At 31.6% G+C, this 23616-nt stretch overlaps 3 protein-coding genes across 3 annotated transcripts; 1 reads left to right on the top strand and 2 right to left on the bottom strand.

Annotated features, from left to right (window-relative positions):
- Positions 1-4144: 4144 nt before the first annotated feature.
- Positions 4145-5065, top strand: LOC129916931 (adult cuticle protein 1-like). Its single transcript, XM_055997171.1, has 2 exons — positions 4145-4274; positions 4345-5065. The coding sequence occupies exons 1-2, from the start codon at positions 4269-4271 to the stop codon at positions 4735-4737; spliced, it is 399 nt and encodes a 132-aa protein (XP_055853146.1). The 5' UTR covers positions 4145-4268; the 3' UTR covers positions 4738-5065.
- Positions 5066-10076: 5011 nt separating this feature from the next.
- Positions 10077-10970, bottom strand: LOC129916934 (adult cuticle protein 1-like). The gene is made up of 2 exons (XM_055997186.1): positions 10847-10970; positions 10077-10765 (listed from the first exon to the last, which is right to left on the bottom strand). Exons 1-2 carry the CDS (start codon positions 10850-10852, stop codon positions 10298-10300), a joined length of 474 nt encoding a protein of 157 aa, XP_055853161.1. The 5' UTR covers positions 10853-10970; the 3' UTR covers positions 10077-10297.
- Positions 10971-16522: 5552 nt separating this feature from the next.
- On the bottom strand, positions 16523-17375 carry LOC129916938 (adult cuticle protein 1-like). Its single transcript, XM_055997200.1, has 2 exons — positions 17222-17375; positions 16523-17148 (listed from the first exon to the last, which is right to left on the bottom strand). The coding sequence occupies exons 1-2, from the start codon at positions 17228-17230 to the stop codon at positions 16792-16794; spliced, it is 366 nt and encodes a 121-aa protein (XP_055853175.1). The 5' UTR covers positions 17231-17375; the 3' UTR covers positions 16523-16791.
- Positions 17376-23616: the final 6241 nt, after the last annotated feature.

Below are 23616 nucleotides of genomic sequence, written 5' to 3' on the forward strand. Positions count from 1 at the left end.
TTTTTCCCTTTTTTTCCCTTTTCGAGTAATACGAGTTTAAATAACTATACACGGAGAAAAAAAATTACAACGTTTAACTAAAAAAAATTCCTTTTTGGCACTATTATTTTTATAAAAGACTGAACTAGGGGGTAAGGGTAAGGTGCTCGACTGACTACTGACAGTGAGGTTCCATTTCCATCATGAACCATATTTTTTTTTATATTAAAAAAAAAAATTTTTTTTACCTCTATTATTTTTCTTCAAAATAACAAAAATTAAAAAAAAAACTGACTTGATTTATTAAAAAAAAAAATGGGCATTATATTTTCGACCGCACTTTGTATGGGAGGGTACCCACTGTGCCATGGTGCAAAATGTATTCATACAAAAAATTGAAAACTTATCAATGTACCTATTCATTTTATTATAAATGAGTCATTAACACTGCACAATTTGCATCTGTCTATTTGATAAGATTATTCTTATCAGTTATGACATTATTATTGATTTTGACACTTTACATATAACGATGCGTCACTTTACTTAGATAGTGTCATTTTTGTATTTTGATTTCACTGAAATTTTATAGCTGATTTATATGTTTTTAAACTAAGAAAATTGAAGAATTTAATGAGGAATCGAGGAATTCATGTGATAATTTATTATAGTTCTTCTTTGAAAACATAACAAGCGTTAAGTTTAATGCCGGAAAGCTTAAAAAGTGTACCCACATATGGTTTTTTACTTGCGATATACATAGGTACTATAGGTATATCAAGTTATCAAAAAGTTGAGATAACATTTTTCCATGATATTACGATGGTAAAGAATGCCAAAAAAGTGGGTACCGGAAGTCCATCTGTCTGTCTGTCTGTATAAGGAGCTATACAGCCTAAACGGATGGAAGGATTGACTTCAAACTTAGTATGTACACTGAGAGGAAAGCCACTAAAAACAACGTAAAATCAATGAAAACCATTGATTTAACTATTATTCGGAATGATTTTGGGTTGAAGATGAACATTTTAAAATCAACGTGGAAAAAAATGTTAATTTTTGATGGTTTCGTATCTTAAAGTCACATAAATCAAAGCAGTTCATCTTTGAAACAACGACGTTTCAACTTCAATTTATTTTTTCCCTCAGTGTAGCATTTTTTGGAGATTAATTTTTTTGGACCAAAAATAATGTTACTTGTCATAACCGATTTTAATAAAGTTAAAATTGCTTAAAATCGGCTCCAACGATTTTGTTTAAAAAATTCAAATATAAGTTTTAAGACAAGGTCTATCTTCTGATGAAATTTTTTTTTTTTTTGAAAATCATTATTAACTGTACCTGCCATAGAACCGTTTTTTTTTTTTTAAATCCGATATTCTCCGAAGCGGCTTATTCGATTACAATGAAACTTTTTGTGAAGAAGCACTTATACAGGGTATCCCAAAAGTTAACGTCGAAACGAAAACGGTAGATAGGGTAGGTGGTGACAGTTATCAGAAAAATAATAAAAAAAATCGCAGCCATATATTTTGGGAGTTATGGGCATTTGGAAAAAAGTCGAAAGAATGGTCACCCTGTGACGGTTTTTCATGTGCCGTGACTACAAATCTTAAGTTTTCTCATTTTTTTCTTTTGTTACGGAACCTTGAATAACCCTGCTATCAAATGCATTCAAAAATTTTAACTCAGCTACATCAGTTTTAAAGAAAATATTACTTTTTTACCCAACTTAGTACTAAAAAATTTTACATGACTCTAATTCAATGAGCCGTAGTGTAAAAAAAATGAACTACGATGTTTCGGCAAGTTGCCTTAAAAGTTGGTGTGTTCAATTCTCTTTTCAAAATGGTATAACATTGTTGGGAATATTCCATAAATAACCGAGATAATTTTTTTTTTCTTAAGAAATCCGACTTTTTTATGAGGTAATTTTTTCATATTATTCAAGTTTTGTACCTTTTCAGAACGTTTCAGAATAAAAAAACTTAAATAATATGGAAAAATTACCTAAAAAAAAGTCGGATTTCTTAAGAAAATAAATTTTATCTCGGTTATTTATGAAATGTTCCCAACAATGTTATACCATTTTGAAAAGAGAATTGAACACACCAACTTTTAAAGCAACTTGCCGAAACGTCGTAGTGCATTTTTTTTACACTACGGCTCATTGGATTAGAGTCATGTAAAATTTTTTAGTACTAAGTTGGGTAAAAAAGTAATATTTTCTTTAAAACTGATGTAGCTGAGTTAAAATTTTTGAATGCATTTGATAGCAGGGTTATTCAAGGTTCCGTAACAGAAGAAAAAAATGAGAAAACTTAAGATTTGTAGTCACGGCACATGAAAAACCGTCACAGGGTGACCATTTTTTCGACTTTTTTTCAAATGCCCATAACTCCCAAAATATATGGCTGCGATTTTTTTTATTATTTTTCTGATAACTGTCACCACCTACCCTATCTACCGTTTTCGTTTCGACGTTAACTTTTGGGACACCCTGTATAACTCAAATATAAGCCAAAAATAAAATTTCGAAAAAAATAAGTTTTGGATTTAAAAATATTTAAAAAATTTTTTTTTGAAAAATCAAATTTTTGAAAACGGGACATTGTATTGGCATACCAATTTTATTTAAAAAAATTTTTTTCCAAGAAATTATCCTATAAAAAATTAGTTTTTTTAAAAAACGGCTCTAACGATTTTGAAAATTTTTTTTTCTAAAAATGCATCTTAATATATCAATCAAAACTACATACTTGTTTTGGAAGGCAATTTGATTTCAGATTTTGTTTTATTTTTTTAAAAAACGAATTTTATGTTTTTTTTTATTTTTTATTTTTTGTACCTATAATAGTACCTACATTTCCCAAATTTCTATATAAAAAGTCTTAAAAATTTAAGCAACTTGAACTGTAAGAGCAAGTTCGTGCGACCCAGTCGTGTATTTTATTTTACTTGGTAAAGAGAGTAAGTATTGGAACCGTCTTAGAAATTGAGTTTTATTAAATCTTCAAACCTTGTATTTTCAAACATTTAAGAAAAAAAAAATGATTTGCTAACATTATTTGTTAGTTATTGCTTGAGCTTCTTTTTAGAAACTAATCGCATCATAATCAACAAGCTTTATGTTTTGCCAATCTAGATGGCACTGCTAAATTATCTTATGTTTTATGTGTTAATTAAATATACCTGCTACGAAACTCAAATATTACACTCTTAAATTAAGACTTCTTTTTAATCAGATCCTTTTTCAAACTTGTATCTTTATTCTTCTTCTTGAACAAACCTTACCTAAATATTTGAATTAAGATACCTTAAAACCTAAAGATCTCTCTGTCAAGATGAATTAAACACAAAAAAAAAAAACATGTTTGTTGAAATTCTAACAATTTGCCTTGAGACCCAAAATCAGATAATTTTTATTAAAAAGTAAATTAACCAAAAAAAACTCCAAAGAAACTTGTTCAAATTACTTAAACATTGTTGTGATTCTTATCAAAACCTAAAAACCATTAAAAAAAAAAACCAAAAGAAACACAAAATTAACTAATAACACAAAATATCGTCCATCTGGTGCTTTAAGTTGGAAACCAACATCTGGTAGGTACTACCCCCAACTTGCAATACAAACTTATCTTGATGGAATCTAGTTCGGAACACACCGAGAAACAATATCAACTGGAAAAAATCAAAACAATCCGAATTACATTGAGCCAATTTACAAAAGCTTGTGTGTTTGTGGCCTGGTCACCGTTAGTTATAACTCTCATTCATGCACCTAAAAAAAAACCGCCTACTTCGCAAGCTAAAACCTAAGTGCGGGACTTGAATGTGTGTCTGATTACTTACTGATTTGTTTCCTGACCTCTTGGCTATTTTTATTATTTCTCTCGCATTTGGGTGGCGTTGGCACCGTTGATCGTCGTCACTATAGTCTGGTTGTAGACAAAACTATGTGGACCATTTGTTGTTTTTTTTTTTTTTTTTTCTAAGGTTATTTTGCAACAGAGTCAACTCACGGACGCTGTCAGAGCACAGGTCTATAGAACTGCATGCCAACAGAGAGGCTGGTATTTGTATTGGTTCGAATGCAGCTCCAACCTCTGTGTAGCATATCCGCCACTGGCTGTCAGCTAGCGGTGAAAGGGTAATAGACTTTTGGGTATAAAAGTTGGAATAATTTCGTAGGTTTTATCAGAATAAACTCAAAGCGTTCATTGAACAGCTGTGATCTCTCTTTTTTTTCTCCCTTTTTCTAACAAATTTACCCAAAACCACAAATCAACATGAAGGTAAGTAATCTTTGTAGTCCTGAAAGCCTTAAAGGATATCTAATTTATTTATTTTTATAATTTATTTTAGTTCGCCATCTCTGCCGTAGTCATGTTGGCTCTTGCCATGGGTGTCCAATCCTCCCTTTATGGTGGTCTTCACGGTCTCGGTCTGGGACTTGGACACGGATACGTTTCAGCTGTTGCGCATCCAGGGCCATTGCTAGCACAAGGACCTGCTTTATTGGGTGCGCATGGTTTAGGTTTAGGCCATCTTGGTCTACCAGCTGCGCATATCCCAGCTGCCGTTGCTATTGCTCCATCACATGCCGCCATCTCACATCATGCAGCTATTGCTCCTATTCCAGTGCATGGTGCCACTTATGTAGCCAAGACTCGTGGGGCAGTGCATACAGCCCCATTGCCAGGACATATTAATTCGGCTGCTTCAGTCAATGTTGCCCCAGCTCCAGGAACCTGGTAGATTGATTGACAGCAGAGATTCGCCGAAAAGACATATGAAGACATCAACGCCCACCTCTCATCTTAGCCATCCGAGCCATTATAATGATAAGAACACTCTCACTCACTCTCCTCTTTCGTCAACGTCCTTTCCTCGTACAAACACACTTAGACACACCACTTGCCTCAATTTTATCTATTTATGTATACTTGTATCTACCTATTTTTTGTTTTGTCCTTTATTTTTATATTTTCACCTTTTTTTTTTGTTTCAACTTTCCACCTCTTTTAGTATTTTTTTCACATTTATATTAAGTTTTTGCAACAATTATAAGATTGACTCAAATGTATGGAAACTGGATTTTTTTCTTTCTTAATTTATAAGTTGTGTTTTTAGTTTACTTGTTTGTTAAAGAATAAGTGTTTTGGGATTATGCGGTAATGTATCTAGATACTTGTTGAAGGTGCGTTTTCTGTGGGTCTGGGTACATTGACTGGTGTAACATTGCTCATAAATCTACTCTGTCAACAAGTTTGTTGTTTCCGGTTTTGGGTGTCATGCTGTTTGCTGTTCAGATTTTTCGATATATTTACTTTATATTTTACATGAGTGAAATATTTTTAAATTCAACACTTCTTAAAGATACTAAAAGTTACTTAAAAAATATCTTAAAAGTATGATAAAAATTGTAGACAAGATTAAGCAACTCATACGAATTATTTCTGCCGCGATTTGGTAAAGCAAATCTCTCTTTTTGTCTTTATTGTTGTTTAAATAAAATGCACGACTGGGTCGCACGAACTTGCTCTTAGAGTTAAAGTTGCTTAAATTTTTAAGACTTTTTATATAGAAATTTGGAGTATGCAGTTTTGATTGATATATTAAGATGCATTTTTAGAAAAAAAACTAATTTTTTATAAATAATTTTTTGGAAAAAAAGTTTTAAAATAAAATTGGTATGCCATTCTTTAGAAATCACTAATCAACATCTAAAAACAAAATTTCAAAAAAATTCAATGTCCCGTTTTCGAAAATTTGATTTTTCAAAAAAAAATTTTCAAAATTTTTTTAAAAATCCAAAAATTATTTTTTTCGAAATCTTATTTTTGGCTTATATTTAAATTATATAAATGCTTCTTCACAAAAAGTTTGGTTGAAATCGAATAAGCAGTTTCGGAGATAATCGGATTTGAAAAAAAAAACGGTTCTATGGCAGGTACCGTTAATAATGATTTTCAAAAAAAAATTTTTTCATTAGAAGATAGACCTTAGCTCAAAACTAACATTTGAATTTTTTAAACAAAATCGTTAGAGCCGTTTTTGAGATATTTCAATTTTACTTAAATCGGTATATGACAAGTACCGTTATTTTTGGTCCAAAAAAATTAATTCCAAAAACCCCTCTGGAGAGTCGCCAAATAACGCTACATACCAAGTTTGGCATTAATCGGTCCATCCGTTTAGGCTGTAGCTCCTTATACAGACAGACAGACAGACAGACAGACAGACAGACAGACTGACAGACAGACTGACAGACAGACAGACAGACAGACAGACAGACAGACAGACAGACTGACAGACAGACTGACAGACAGACAGACAGACAGACAGACAGACAGACGGACTTCCGGGACCCACTTTTTTTGGCATTGTCTACCATCGTAATGTCATGGAAAAATGTTATCTCAACTTTTTTTTTTTGTACGAATGCATAACTTGATATATAGTACCTATATCGCAAGTAAAAAAACATCCATTGGTTCTTAATCTTTCCAAAGAATTGCAGCAACCCGAGTCTCTTCGGTTAAAACCCTATTCATTTTCAAGAATTTCCGTGCCAAATGATGCGTAACATTTTTTTCTATAGAACAATTTATTAAGTGTTTAACTTTAAATGTTATAAAAACCTATCGCTGATAAAATAATGTAAGTTTATTTTGTATGATATTTTGCCAATCATTTAAATTTGGTTTTTCTTCTGATGGTTACATTAATCCTATGTGTTTTGCCCCAATTAAATAACTCGTATTAAATTAATTTCAAAAGAGTTTTTTTTTTTAAACTAATTTTTCATACAAAGGAGAATGGGCATATTGGACGTTTGGCGGCCAGTAATGAAATTGGTATCAAATCAAAGAACTATATCGTAGGAAAAATTTTTACTATGTCCGTTTCTTTGTATTGCATTTGGAATGGAAAATATGGCAATATTAGTGTTGGGAAAATGACAGATTATCATATCTTGCACTTAAAATACACGTCAAATTTTAAATATTGAGACAATTTGCATTAACTTTTAAATGCAAAAATGCATTTTATCCGTTTGTGAAGAACGTTAGAATGATAAAACTTCTGCAAAATGTATGTAAGACTTAACTACATCAAAAAATAATAAAATCGTTCGTGGCGGCGGAACGTCCAAGTTCCATACAAAATTGCCCATTCTCCTTTCTAATTGCTCTAATTGAAACCGCTTATTTGTTTGTTTGTAAATTCAAAATAGCTTATCAATTAAGCGGGGTTCAATGTGGTAGAATTTTATTATTTTGTCTTGAATTCTTTTCAATGTGTGTTTTTTTATGAATAAAAGAAAAACTTACTTGTACCATCTTGAACTTTATTAAATTTTTTTAAAGGTTCAGTCTGCGAATTGAGTTGTCAATACTTACTTTTCCCTATAGGTTCTTCACGAGAAACTCAAAAGGAACGCATGTTCACTTCCCTTTCTGAAAATGTTACTGCTTTAATTCAACTAAATGTTTTCAGCTTTTTTTTAATTTGCAATTTTTCTTTTTTGTTGTAGGTATTCATTTGAGATCTCATTTTATTAGAAAACCTTATGCATCTTTTTCTTAACGATTTGTTTTATCGATATATTAAAATTCATTGAATAGGTTAAGAAAATATATTTGATTTGTTGAGAAAACAATAAATTTATTTCACTTGAAAACACGCACCAATGATAAAATTTTGAAAATTTTTTGGCGGAATTAAATAAAAAGTGGTGTGCTCTGATCTTGTCAGAGTCAGTTCTCAGAATTAAGATATCTGCGCAGGTTTTAATATACAGATATTTAAAAAAACAAGTTGTTCAAATCTAGGATTTTTTCCAATGCCCATCAGGAACTAAGAATTTCTCAATTAAGAAATGAAAATTCGACTTAGAATTTTATTTAATAAGAAACTTACAAAAATAAACATAATTAAAATGGTAACTCCAAATTTTTAAGTTTAAGTTAAGTTTTTTTGGTTTTAACGTAATGAGATATTTTTATGTACCTATACAAAAATGCACGAATGGTTTAGTTACTCCTATATAATAAAAGATTAAAAGAGGGAGTGAGTTATAAACAATTGGTCATATCTCAGGCATATTAATGAACCGATTTGAAAAATTCAAAGATTTAATTGTCTTGCTAGACATCAATCATAATATTTAGTCATTTTGTTTAAAATAACACCTACCGATTATGAGATAGTTCCTTTTGTTTATAAAATTAGGAATTTGGAAAAACTAACATTGCAGCTAGATTTCTTATCCCCAAAAACATATAAAAACACTCCCATATTGCGTTGATCTAAAAATCTATACTCAAAGCGGGTATAAAGTTTAAGCTGAGTAGGGGTAAAGTATTTTCAAATTAACTCGAAAAATATGGGTCATATAGAAAAATTTATTAAGATAAAAGTTATAGAAAATAAAATTTTCTACAAATTTTCTATAAAAACTTATAGACAATTCAAAAATCAAAATTGGCGGAGTTATTCACTAAAACGTGTTTTACCTTTAATCCAAAATGGCGGCTTTGGCTCAAGGTCGATTTTCCCGAAAAACTGGTTCTAAGCTTTCCGTGACCCCCTCTACCGTCCTATGAAAAAAATTGCACGATCTAATTTTTTCCATTTAAAATGTTTAATTTAGGGCTTTGGTTAATTAAACAGAAAAACAATGAAAATAATTTCAAAATTACACTTTTTAACCGACTTACAAAAAAGTGGTGGTTATCGCCTGTATTTTTTCTTTTTTCGGTTCGTTACCTCATAATATTGGACTATTTTTTGATAATTCTTTAGTATTCAAAAGCTGGTGCCTGCAGTGTGATCCCATTTCAATTTCGTCCAGTTTTGACTTAGTATAGTAAAAAAAAACATAAATCGAAGTTTCGATACGTAGGAGTTGTTTTGTTTTTCTGGTTAAAACTATTCTTATAATACTTTTTTATGAAAAATTTAACTTACACGCAATCTTTAATATTAATAAATATAAGATTCAAACCTTCCGTTTTTTGATCTTGAGCGCAAAGTCACTGTCTGCTCTCTATTTCAAGGATAGAACTTTGCGCAAAAACAAACATTTAAAGTCTAATTCTTAAAAAAACATTTTTTCCATATTTCATATTTCGAAAAAATCTTATAAATGTTTAACATTTTTCTAATTTATTTCATAGCTTTGAGTCAGTAATATTTTCATATCTTAAATATGGCCAAGCTATTGATAAGTGGCCACAAAGGTAAAACTGATAAGAAGACACGAACATTTTTTTTATATGAATATCACGACTTCAGGATGTTCCATCCATCATGTGCTATTTTTTTGTGTATGGAGTTAAAAAGAAGAATTATCTTTTTGTAATTCTTCCCGTAATTGTAGCTTTGTATTGTTTATACTGTACAATTGAGGATGAATTTTTTTTATCAAACAAACAAAGTTGATTATATATACTCTATCTTTGAATTGATCTATTAGCTCAAGCTCAAGTTACATGATGATATTCATCTATCCAAAACCCACTTAAGACTGAAGAAATATTTATCAAGAACAGATAATAGAATAGGAAAGAGGTCATTTTAATTGAGTCTATTTTTATGGTTATTCCGAAAATTCTCCGGTATTTAATTGTTAGTTTTTAAAGGAAAGGTTTACCTAAACAATTCATTCTCCACAAGTTTAGAAAAACCCGTGGCAACTTTCCAAGAATATATCGGAACATATAGCCAGTACCTGAACATCGTTATAAGAACTTGATTTTGTAATAGTCCGGAAGTTCCAAGCTTGTAGCTTTTCCTAACAAATTAATATATTCTTATACGCTACTAATCTACTTATTTTGCAATTCTTTATTCGCTTTTCTATAAAAGAGTCGCGTTTTAATTTGTTGTTCAATCATTAAGATACCGGTATAATCTTTACAGTCATATATACTTTAGATTAAACCTATAGATTCTATAGGTTTAATCAACTGCTATAAAAATCTCTTCAACGTCTACTAGTTGCATACAAACAAAATGTTGTCTTAGATTTCAGCTATCTTTTAAACCAAAAAGTAGTAAAAAAAAAAAAAACAAATAAAGAAAAACCATTTTCAATTAATAAAAATCATATTTTTATTTAAATTATTGAATCAATCTTTCATTGAACTATGCAAACTACAATTAAAAGTTTTTTTTATGGGTGGGTCATTGTGAAGTTAACTTCTTTGTCATTTCAGAGTATTTGTATATATGTATAAGTGAGTATAATACTAACAAATGTAAACAGTTGATGGAGTAGTCTCTTTGGGTCGTAAATTCAAAAAAGAATTTACCAGGTACCTGGAGCTGGAGCAACATTGATAGATGCAGCCGATTGGATATGACCAGCCAATGGAGCTGTATGCACAGCACCACGAGTCTTAGCGACATAAGTGGCACCATGTGGACCAGCAAGGGTAGCTTGGGCAGCATGTGAAATACCCAAATGACCGGTGGCAATGTTTACAGCGGCTGGAATATGCGCAGCGGGGATTCCATGTGACAAACCGGCAATGTTGATAGCAGCTGGAGCACCCAACAATCCATGACTCAAGCCGATTCCGGGAACTCCCAAGCCAAGACCATGCACTCCCAAACCAAGACCATGCACTCCCAATCCATGCACTCCCAATCCATGCACTCCCAAACCATGGACTCCTAGACCAAGTGGTCCAAGTCCTAAACCGGGTAAACCAGCAATCAAGGATGATTGTGCTCCGGCGGCAACGGCCAACACGACTACGACAGCAAGGGCGAACTGTAATTAAAATTAAAGACAGTTATTAGTTGTGTTGAATCCTTGTAGAATATCCTTTTTGGGTATGAAATAATTCCTTACCTTCATGTTGATTTTGTGTGGATTGGAAGTTGGGTAAACTGCTCAATGAAAGATTTGAACTGATTCTGATTTGATCTACCAAATTTTTGCAACTTATATACGAACGAATCGAAGCTGAATTGCTGCGGTGCGCTGCGCTGCACCTTTCACTCCTTCTAGTAGGTTATAGTTAAAGTAAGCTGGTGCACACACATTTTTGTTTGGCGCTGTTAACACCCCAGCTATTGGCATTGATTGCAACTTAATTGCCGTAAGCATGCTGCGCGAGATATAATGCAAGCAAAATCATGGGCGGCGGCCGGCCAGTGTGTGACGGTTGTGGCGGCAGCACGCCGCGGATAATATTGTTTTGGCCAAATTTCGTCAACCGAAACTTACAATTTAGTCATAGCAGAGCATAGTTATGTTGGTTCTGGTATAGGATATATAGTTTGCTAGGTCAAGAGGTGTTCAAGACTCTATTTGGTATAAATCGTTGCGAATCGATATGAATATTTTATGAGACTGTACTCAATAGGTAAATGTTGGACTTGGTGGAATGATGAATGTGTCTTTTTTAATATGGTCAAAGTATAGCAAAAATAATAATATAACGGCCCATCCCAGTTAATAACAGACATCTTGTGAAACTGTTTATAATATTCTTTGTTGGTTAGAGATCATGCAGAGAGAACCGACCATACAATAGGGGATGATAATTGTTGTTACTGGTTAACTTTCGACTTATGGTCAGACAAGCTGGTTTTTTTTTTGTAAACGTTGGACTCTTTGATTTTATAAGGTCTTTGAAGTATAAAAAGAGTATATAAAATCAATGCATAATTAAAATTGTTTTATAGATTTATTAATTACTATGGTAACAACTTTATAAGCTTGTGAGTAATTATGAAGAATGACATTATTAAAAGAGTTAATTAGTGTGGTTAAACAATAGAAAATAGAATGCAGACAACTTTTGTTCAAGGTCATGGAAATAATTATTGCAGACTTGGTAAAAAAAAACCACATTGTACCGGAATTTGTGTATAGAAAGTCTGGAAGTTAGTTAATTCCATATGGAATCATGCTGAAGTAACTTGGCCGGATATACTCTAACACGGATAGCTGGATTTTAGTTCCTTATAAAAGAATGTTATGTGTCAGGATGATCGAAGTTCTTATCTAAAAAAAATAAACATTAATCATGTTTATTTAATGTAGTTACTAAACAAAAGAGCTGATAAAAAAACCTGTTCTTTTAAAAGCAACATAATTATTAGGGTGTGTCAAAAATTTGATTTGGTACTCGAAAAATCGATTGCTAGACACCTCTAGAATATACACACCAAATATGAGCTCTTAATATTAATGGGAATGTCCTCCGCTTCGCAATTTTCCATTTTTACATCAAGCTTCTACTAATAAAAAATCATTTTTTTTAAAATCGACTTTTTAGCAAATTTCTTTACATATTCTTGTAGGAAATTGCACACTCTACAAAAAAGGCCCTGTTCACTTTTTTTCGTTTATCTAATCGTTTAATAGATATTTGAAGTCCAAAAATCGAGAAAATCTTTAAAAATTCGTTTTTTGTTCTTAATTTTGTAACAAATTGAAAAATTATAATAATCAAACGCGCAAGACATATTCTTGTAGGAAATAGATTGTTCCACAAAAAAGGTCTTAATGACTTTTTTCGTTAATCTAACCATTCTAAAGATATTCGAGGTCAAAGTTAAAAAAAAAATTATAAAATCATTTTTTACTTTTCAAAATTTTCTTATTCACTGAAAATTCATTATTTTCAAATTTGCAAGATATATTCCTGTAGGGGCTTAAACGTTCTATAAAAAATTCCTTGGAATCAAATTGACTGCTTTAAACGGTTAGAAGATATTCTAACGCAACACAACACGACACAACACGACACAACGCGACACAACGCGACACGACACAACGCGGCACAACGCGACACAATGCGACACAACGCGACACAATGCGACACAACGCGACACAACGCGACACAACGCGACACAATGCGACACAACGCGACACAACGCGACACAATGCGACACAATGCGACACAATGCAACACAACGCGACACAATGCGACACAATGCGACACAACGCGACACAACGCGACACAACGCGACACAATGCGACACAACGCGACACAACGCGACACAATGCGACACAATGCGACACAATGCGACACAATGCGACACAACGCGACACAACGCGACACAATGCGACACAATGCGACACAATGCGACACAACGCGACACAACGCGACACAATGCGACACAACGCGACACAACGCGACACAATGCGACACAACGCGACACAACGCGACACAATGCGACACAACGCGACACAACGCGACACAATGCGACACAATGCGACACAATGCGACACAACGCGACACAACGCGACACAATGCGACACAACGCGACACAACGCGACACAACGCGACACAATGCGACACAACGCGACACAACGCGACACAATGCGACACAATGCGACACAATGCGACACAATGCGACACAATGCGACACAATGCGACACAACGCGACACAACGCGACACAATGCGACACAATGCGACACAATGCGACACAATGCGACACAACGCGACACAACGCGACACAATGCGACACAACGCGACACAACGCGACACAATGCGACACAACGCGACACAACGCGACACAATGCGACACAACGCGACACAACGCGATACAATGCGACACAATGCGACACAATGCGACACAATGCGACACAATGCGACACAATGCGACACAACGCGTTAAAAGCTCCATACAAAGTAAGAAAAATTCAGACGTTATCAATGACGAGTGTATACACATGTACACGCCAACCATGTACTGACCAATCACGCAAACCCAATAATAAGAAGAGATATCGTGGCTGAACGCCTCATCCCTCCCTAATCCAACCTACACAATGACAACCGGACTTGAACAACCTGAGTGAAGAAGCTGCCAACAGAATTAATATTTAAAAACAAGCACGATCACAATAATTAAACGTAAAATTAGCTTACAAAAAAAAAAAAAAAAAAAACAATGTAAAACCGTTAGGCCTTCTTTTTTGGCAACATATTACTAATATAGTCAATGTACATCTTTAGGTAACTCTGTCAGCAAATTGTATAATAACTGTTCAATAAAACATCGTTAAATCGTTCATGATTTCATGATTGAAGAAACTTCTTTCTCAAAGAAATTCACTTAGTAGGTTCATTTCATACCATAAGAAACCACTGTTGCATTTATGAGCACTAGATGGTGCTACTGGCTAATCTCTTTTACATTTAATTTCAAAAAAAATAAATTTTCATACCCCAACAGCGCAAAAGATCGACTAAACCCCTAGTCCTAGAAAAATGGTTTATACCTTTTTAAAAACGGTGCTTAATGTAGCCAAAAACCTCATCAAACATTTTTAATTTAAGGCTATATCTAAAAAAAAAAAGGCCTCATAAGTCAACCTTTACCTATTTCAAATAACTAAAGACTTTAACTCTCTTGGAGCGCCATCTAGCGTCAAATTAAAAATCTGAAGAAATTAAGGGATTTTTTTCTTTATTATTTATGTAGAAACAGTTTTTCCACTTAGGAACTGGATTCAAAAATAACGAATGCCCTAATGAAGACATTTAATTTTTAAGAAGTCGTATCCCTCTTATTACCCATATGGCAAGAAGACTTACAATTTTTTTTTAAGGATTATAACTCCACTGCATGAAAACTTTAAATTGTTGTGGTCTTTTTACAGCATGAAAATTTAAAATTAAAAAAAAGTCTTATAACTTGTTGTAGCTCTTTACTGCATGAAGACGTCAAATTCATTGAGGCCTTACCTTTCTTTATAGACCCTGTGCTACATTAAAACTTTAAATTTTTGGAGGTCTCATTATATCTCTTTGTAGCCTCTCAGCATGAAGACTTTACATTTTTTGAGTTCGAATCTCTCCTTGAAGGCTTTCAAAAATGTTCTTTTTTATTTAGCTACTAGTCCAGTAATTTTAGGTTTTATCTGCGGAAAAATTCCTACTGGGCTGAATTTTGGTATACAGCTTAATGACGGCTTTGTTATGAAGATGTGAAAAATCGACATTGATATCGTGTCCGCGTTAAGAGTTATAGGGGTCAAAAGGTCACAAAAACTGGTTTTTACGATTTTCAGCAAAACGGTAAGTCTTATCAAAAAATGTTCAATGCAAGAATTGTAGACCAGATTATTATATATAAAAAGTGTCATGACACTTTTTTTCCTAAGACCCACCGTTTCTTAGGTATAACGATTCAAAAAGTTGAAGTTTAGTTGTAATCGTCATAATCCTATTCCTGAAAAAAAAACTCCTAACTGAAAAGTTCCTGAAATTTCATTATTTTTTTAGCTTGAATTTCGTTCCTCAACTGTTAAGAATATGGGGAAACCAAAAAAAAAATGGAAATTTTCGCCATTTTTCCGATTGGGGCCCTTCTCCCGAAACCATTTCCCTGGGAATTTTTGTTTAGAATATGTCTGAAAATATACAGGGTGTGCAATAGAGAATGGACAACCCTAAAACGGCTTATAGCTACACTTATGATTTTTCTGAAAACAGATAGAATATTTTTAAGAAAGATGGCCACCTAGGTTTCTATAGATTTATTTTATACCACAGGTGTTTAAAATTTTTCATAAAATACTTTTTTTACATTTTGCATCAAAAAACAGATTTCAAAATTTTTTTTACGAAAATGTGCAATAGCTATGAAATTTTTAAAGTGTTTATGTACTCATCCAATCATTGTAGAAAATTATAAAAAAAAGAAATAAATAAAATTCATTCATTCGTGGTTGTAGTGAACGAAAACATAAGATGATAAAATTTAAAATACACTGAACGAAAAAAAGTCCATATTTTATGAACTGGTTGCGATAGAACTTTTTTCTATCTGTTTTCAGAACAATCATAAGTGTAGCTATAAGCCGTTTTAGGGTTGTCCATTCTCTATTGCACACCCTGTATATTTTCAGACATATTCTAAACAAAAATTCCCAGGGAAATGGTTTCGGGAGAAGGGCCCCAATCGGAAAAATGGAGAAAATTTCCATTTTTTTTTTGGTTTCCCCATATTCTTAACAGTTGAGGAACGAAATTCAAGCTAAAAAAATAATGAAATTTCAGGAACTTTTCAGTTAGGAGTTTTTTTTTCAGGAATAGGATTATGACGATTACAACTAAACTTCAACTTTTTGAATCGTTATACCTAAGAAACGGTGGGTCTTAGGAAAAAAAGTGTCATGACACTTTTTATATATAATAATCTGGTCTACAATTCTTGCATTGAACATTTTTTGATAAGACTTACCGTTTTGCTGAAAATCGTAAAAACCAGTTTTTGTGACCTTTTGACCCCTATAACTCTTAACGCGGACACGATATCAATGTCGATTTTTCACATCTTCATAACAAAGCCGTCATTAAGCTGTATACCAAAATTCAGCCCAGTAGGAATTTTTCCGCAGATTGGGCTTAAAAATGACTAAAATGACTGGGCTATACTTGAAATTGATTGATAAGATGATGAGTGTATTTATGACTACATCCCCTACAAAAGATTTGTGTTAAAAGTCTCAGTTTTGTAGTTCTCGTTTAACAGTTAAAATAAGTTGACTACAAAAATATATATGGATTTAATTAATGTTCTTTATTACATACAAACAAGTAATCCTCTATAAGGCATTTGAACTTATGATGAAAAAATAATAAAAATAAAAAAGATAGATAATAAGAATGAAAAAAAAGAAAGGACAAAAGAATAAAGAGAAAGATGTAGAAAAGTATAGATACATTTATCGCAGATGAGTACAATAGAGGAAGTAAATTAAAGCGTTCTGACCAGGATTCATTTAAACATCATTTTTTTTTTACTTTGGATTCAATCGATAACTCTCATTACCATGTGCCTGGTGCTGGAGCAACATTCACACTCGACACTGAGTTAATGTGTCCAGCCAATGGGGCAACATGTGTAGCTCCACGAGTTTGGGCAACATATGAACCGCCGGGAACAACATGTGGATCAACGGCAACAGCGTGTGGGGCAACAGCGACAGCAGCTGGAATACCAGCATGCACGGCAACAGATGGAAGTCCCCATGGCGAGATGACTGCTGGTCCAGAGACAGCGGTGTATGAGAGACCATGTCCGGCAACATCAAGAGTGTGTCCCAATCCAAGGCCGAGTCCCCATGGAATAACTGAAGCTTGTGTACCAACGGCAAGAGCCAAGACAACGGCAACAATAGCGAACTATAGAAATAGAAAAAAAATCAAGTTAGTATTTTAGATCCTTCCGTGTGTACTAGAATTATGTATCCCTCACTTTCATCATTTTGAGAGGAGAATTGAGATTTTCTTTTGGACTTGAAAGAACTGATCAATTGGAGCTTGAAGCTTTGACTATGATGTGAACCTGGAAATTCTACAATTTTATAGTAAAAACAAGATCGAATCTAAACAATACACTTGCCGCCACACCTACTCCACATAAATGAGTGCGAAAGATACAAGCATATGAGCTATTTTGTGATGCAATCATAAAAATGTGAGTCTATACAGAAAAAAAAGACCTATAACAACTTTCAATAAGAAAAGACCATTTAGCATAGGTAATGAGAATGTCGACCACAAAGTGTTGGCTGGTCGCATCAGGGTGTTTGTGCGTTGTACTTTGATTGTGTCCAAACTACAATAATTTGCCGTTATAAAGGCATAGTTTAAGGGTAAACATGATAGGTTTCCTTAAATGACCGTCTGGGTGAAGGTCGATATCTGTTAAAACTTGAAGTATTTAAATATTTTTATTAACGGTGTTAGAAAAAGAAGTCTTTCAAGAAATTGTTTGATATTTGTTATTCTCATTCTTACATAAATATTCTTATATTCGTGTGCCTGTGTTATACCAGATGCACCATATTAGGTTGGCATAAATAATCGTACTCGAGGTAATAATATACAAGGCAAAAAAAAAATTCGAAAAATTGTATGTTTAGTTCTTTTTATCTGCCTGTATGCACCTTGAGCTACAGACTTTTCTAACCGCTAAAGCGATTTTCTTAAAGCCAAGTAGTTAGATTGTGCATCGTTCATGGAATATAGGACAAAAATCTAAATATCGCACCCTCAGTGCAAAAGAGCGAGAACTCAAAAAAGTTTATTTCGAGAAAACGCTTCTGCAAAATACATACTGACTCTAAACTTTCCCCTATAACTTTCCATGGGACAGCAATTTCCATAATGTCAAAGCTCTATTACAAGAACCATTATGTTTATTTTGTAGCTTTAATAAATTTATTTTTTAAAATTGTTTAAATTAGGAAAGAGTTTGACTTTTAATATAGTAGGAATTGGATAAAAACAGTCATAATCTTTCGAATTTTTCGTTTACGTTAACAACAAGCCCTTCATTCATTTTTTGACTTATCGCTCTTTTGCACTGAGGGTGCGATATAAATAGGACAAAAATGAAATTTGGCATAGGTAAATGTTTAATTTGAATTGAGAATCAAGGATAAACTGAGTTTAATAAAATATATAAGGGGGAAACATTCTAATGATATATAGCAAAAAATAACATTTCTTAAAAAAATAGAGAATTTAGCGAAGCTTATGGTAAGTATTAAATCATCGCTTACTTATTTCAACATTGCAGACACTGATGGGCGATAAATAAATGGTAAATGGTAAATATAAAAACGTAAAAATGGTATAAAACGGTAAAAAACTGTAAAAAATGGTAAAAAACGCATTCATTTTGATAGCTTGCCATTCGAAGTACATAATATTTTGTATAGAACACTTCATTGAATTCTAATAAACGTTTATAAATCATAATTAAAATATTTCCAAAGTCATTAATGGTCTGTTTTTTCTAGAGCCCAAATGAGATAATTTCGCAAATAATCTAATTTGAAAGAAATTTCCTTTACACATTAAAAATTAACTAATTTGTAAAATTAACTCATTTGGGCTCTAGTGAAAACATGCTGTAAAGTTCCAGTTCCACAAACAATAAACTTTGAAGCGTTTAATTTTGTGCTCCTTAAATCCAATACAATATTTTTTGAAAACCTTTCAGAAAATGGATTATGCTCCCTGTTTATATTATTTCTATCCATTTTTCTGCAGCAACATTCTGAAAAATTATCAAATAACTTTTACTTGTCAGTAGAGAGCATTTAAGAACGTGGTAATTTTAAGCAATAAAGTGGACTAATTGAAAAATGTGTTGTTTTTTTAGCTTTGAGGTTATTAAATTTGCCCGATTCATCAACCCAAATTGCTCAAAATTTAAATTTAAACGCGTCCATTAACATTCAAGAGTCGAGGAAATTAATTCACAATAATGTTAATGAATTTAATGAAATTAAATAAGTTACCATCGTACAAAAATTGTAGTGTTTCTATTTTCATCCAAATAGTTGAAAAAAAGTTTAAAAAGAACTTTTTGTTTTGGTTTTCAAAAGAAATTTCATTTTTACCATTTCTTACATCAGTGAGTTTTTTACATGTAGTTTTGAAGTTTTTTACGTCGAGTTTTTTACATGATTGCAGATACACCCTTCCCTTACTGTAATTATTGCTTTCTCTTGGCCGATTTTAAGCGGCCCATACACAAGACACTTGTGTGCACACGTGTGCGAACATTTGTGTGTACACCGCACTATGGGACCAAACGATGTAAATCATCTCAAAATTCCATAACTTTTTTGTTTCTCAATATTTTTTTTTGAAATTTGGCACAAATATACTACAATGTATATGCTTCAACATGTAATAAAAATCAGAACTAAAAAAATTATGTATGTATTTATTATAATATTTTCAGAAACAGAAATTATGAAAAATAGCTCAAATTCGTCAATTAATGGCTTAATTCATATACAAAATTATATTTTAAGTCGTTGTTATTTGTGTTAAATATAAGCGAAGTTATCATATATATAATATATTGATAAGAAAGCAAAAATTAAAAGATTATAAATTTAAAAAAAGCATACGAATGAAAGATAATATAAAATTCATTGTACGTAGAATTTATTTTATAAGTAAGAAAAGGAAGAAAAAATGTGAAAGGGATAAGTATCCAAAAACGTAGAGACCAAATTAACCACTTTCGTAATAAAATCAAAATTATTGTGTATTTTATAAAACTCAAACAACAAAAAAGGGTTAAAGAGGAAAATGTATTAAAACGAAATGGAATATGAAAATAATTTATATTTTATAGAGAAGACTTTTTAAATAAAACAAAAGCTTGAGATAAGAATTAAAACAGCGTAAAAAAATAAAAGTTTGAAAAAATGGGATGAAATAAAATAAAATCAAATCTGCAGATTTTGATTTGCGGCATAAAATGGGACTTGAAATCCGTTCAGAATGTCAAGCTTGTTGGGAATTCCCTTTATAGGGGATCCCAAAAGTAATAATTTAAAATACATAGGTACATATCTCAAATTCTTACCATTTTCGATTAAATGCACTTCTTGTGAAATTTCGAAAAATTCCTACTTTGAAACAGTATTTTACTTCCCCTGTTCATAAGTGATTTTTGTTTTTACAAACGTTCACTAAGACATTGGTAAATAAGAATCAATTATTTAATCAAAACATTATTTATTTTGTTCGCCATATCGCTACAAAGCAGTTTTAATGAAACTCAATTTCTTACTTTTATTTTAGAGCAACACCTTAAAAAATAAATTGTACATTTTGTAACTGGTTTATCATTTTTATAACTTGCCTAGTTATCACAGTTTTCAAAAAAAGTATAAAAAATTCGGAAATTGAAGTTAAGATGAAAGATACTATAATTTGAATTCAACAAAACAAGGTTTTTCAGAGTAAAAAAAAAAAAAAACAATAAAAAACATAGGCTTTTGTTTAAACTAATTTGTAGCGAAATAATTTTTTTTTTATTTGTCAATTGTTCCTAATTGTCAATTATTGTTTTAGGGACAGATTTGTAAAAAAACAAAAATTAATTATGAACAGGGGAGTCAAAATACTGTTTTAAAGTAGGAATTTTTCAAAATTTCACAAGAAGTGCATTTAATCGAAAACCGTAAATATTTGGGATAGACAAGTTACCAAATTTTAAGATTAAATAGCCTATCAGAATATTTCATTTGAATCATTAATTTTGAGACACCCTGTAGATGACAGAAAAAAAAAGATTTTCAAACATTTTTGGAAAAGTTTTATTTTATACATTTTTGACCGTAAATCAAAATGGCGCAAATATGCGCAAAATTTTATTTGTATTCCTTAATTTTGAGTAAAATGAGATTCTAAATTCATTCATAACTCGACATCGGCAGTCGTCGGCAAAGGAGAAATCTACAATTGAAAATTAAAATTGGCCAAACTACTTCCCATTAATTGTTATTTTTTCTAAACAATCAATTTAAAGTACATTCCAAAACAAATAACGGATTTATAAAGTAGAGATTCTGGCCTTTTTATTGATATACAACACTTATAAGGTTTCTTCACAAACTTCTGAGAAAACCAAGTTTAAACTGTTAAATAAAATAGGACAAAAAACAATAAAAATTGAAATGTAAGGTTCGAGACTCATTTTAAGTACTTTTATCCAAAATATATTAAAAACAATGTATGCTATCATAATTGCGCACATTTCTATTGTGCTAAACAATCATTACTTTTTTGAAATTATCTCATTTGTTAAAACCAATTTTGAGATGGTTTTGGTCGTTTGGTCCCATTGTGCACCGCACCACAGACGGTACACCGATCATGACACCGACACATAAAAATCAAAAAGTTTTGATTTTGTCACTCCGGTGTGCACACAAGTGTGGTGGCTTTGGGCCGCTTTACGAAGGACGTTTTATCATTTAACAGGCATTTAAACCTTAAAATGGGATTTTTTGGTTTTACAAAGCACTTTTAAATTTAACAAGATTTTAAACACTCCTATGAAGTAAAATGCCCATTTTTGGCTCATTTAATTTTAAAAGTGTCATTGAAATGACATCAGATGATCAGATGCAGTACAAAAGTGAATATAATAGCTGATATTTTTATTTTTTAACAAATTTAATTTTTAATTTTTGGAGATAGAGAACAAAAGAAATAAATTTTGACTTTTCATATCGCATGTTTTTATTAATACATATTTAAATGGTTTGCTTACGATGAAGACAAATATTTAAGGGCCTGATAAAATTTAACAAGATTTTTGATAAAAGTGCTTTAACGGCCATATTATTCACCAGTTTAAAAAATACATCTGGATTTAAGGAAATTGAAATGTCAAAAATAAATCCAAATCCATAATATTCACTATCACACAGAGAAAAACATAGCATTTTTAACTATTTTTTAACTATTTTCATAGTAGTTAAAATCGGGATAAATCACTTTTTAAACTTCAAATTGGAATAGAAAATGACTGACAAATTTTGTTTTGCAAAGCTACAATTTCTAGAAAAGAAAAAAATTAAAAAAATTCAACTTTTTTGAAAATTTTGATCGTTACATATGAAATTGAGTCTTATTGTAGCGGAATATTTAATACAAAAAACTAAACGATCTACAGGTTACTTCAAATTTCTTCAAAAAAAAAAAAAAAAAAATGTTATTTCGAATTTTTTTTTTGATTTTCAAAGGTTACTTTTGAGCTATCTTGTTAAAACAAAATCTTGAATACCTATTTTAAAAACGGTTTGAGCTACAAAATTGGGGTTTATATCAAAAATAATGTAATCAAAAGCTACAATTAATGGCAAAAGAAAAAACTTAAGAAAATGATTTTTTAAAAAAGTCTCCACTGGCCTCATCAAACCGGAAGTGCACTTCTGAAACTTTAAGTTGAAATAAAAAATGACTGAGTGGAGCTACAAAATTAATTTTTGCGCAACAGATTAGCATTTAATTAGCTACAATTTTGGGCATCAAAAAAATATTAATTTTTTAATTTTTCTACTTTCGTCCGCTAACTTCAGTCTAATTTTAGCGGAATTTTGAATATCAAAAAAACTGTAATTTTTATAAATGAAAAGCATTTAAAAAGCTACAAACAAATTAACTCATTAATTTCAATCATTTCAGATTTTGTCCGCTAAGTTCATATTTTAGCGGAAAATTCAATAATTCAAGAACTATGCGAGCTACAAATTTTTGGTTTGCGCAACAAATTAGCATTTAATAAGCTACAATTAATGAGATACATTTTTTTTTATTCCGCTTCAAAGTGTCCGACAAAGTAAGGGACGTACTAAAGCAATTTAATCAAAAATGACAATAAAATTATCTTTACAAATGTTTTAAAGACTACAAAAACAAAAGTGGAGGTGGAATATTTTGAGGTCCGAATTACCTATGCTATAACGAATAACAAAAAATTAACATTGTTTTAGAATAATAAATGTTCAGTATACTCATTTTTATGAATGAAGATTTTTTGATTTTTTCTGTAAAAAAGTCTGTATCTCAAAAATCTTATATTCATTTGAGCTTTTAGGTACTTAAAACAATAGAACAATAGTCCAAAAGTTACATTGAGCAAAGAGAAAATTGGTTAAGTTTGGGATAGTTTACATAACATTTTTAAATGTTTTCCTTCAGTTAATTCGATAAATAAAAAAAAGTTTATTTAACCGTTGCTGTTATTAAAAAAACGTTTGGAATTCAAATTCTAGTTTAAAAATAAGAAAACATCTATTAAAATGGGCCTTTAAAGAAATTTAACTA

Source organism: Episyrphus balteatus, chromosome 1, assembly GCF_945859705.1.
Source record: "Episyrphus balteatus chromosome 1, idEpiBalt1.1, whole genome shotgun sequence".
Taxonomy (NCBI): Eukaryota; Metazoa; Arthropoda; class Insecta; order Diptera; family Syrphidae; genus Episyrphus; species Episyrphus balteatus.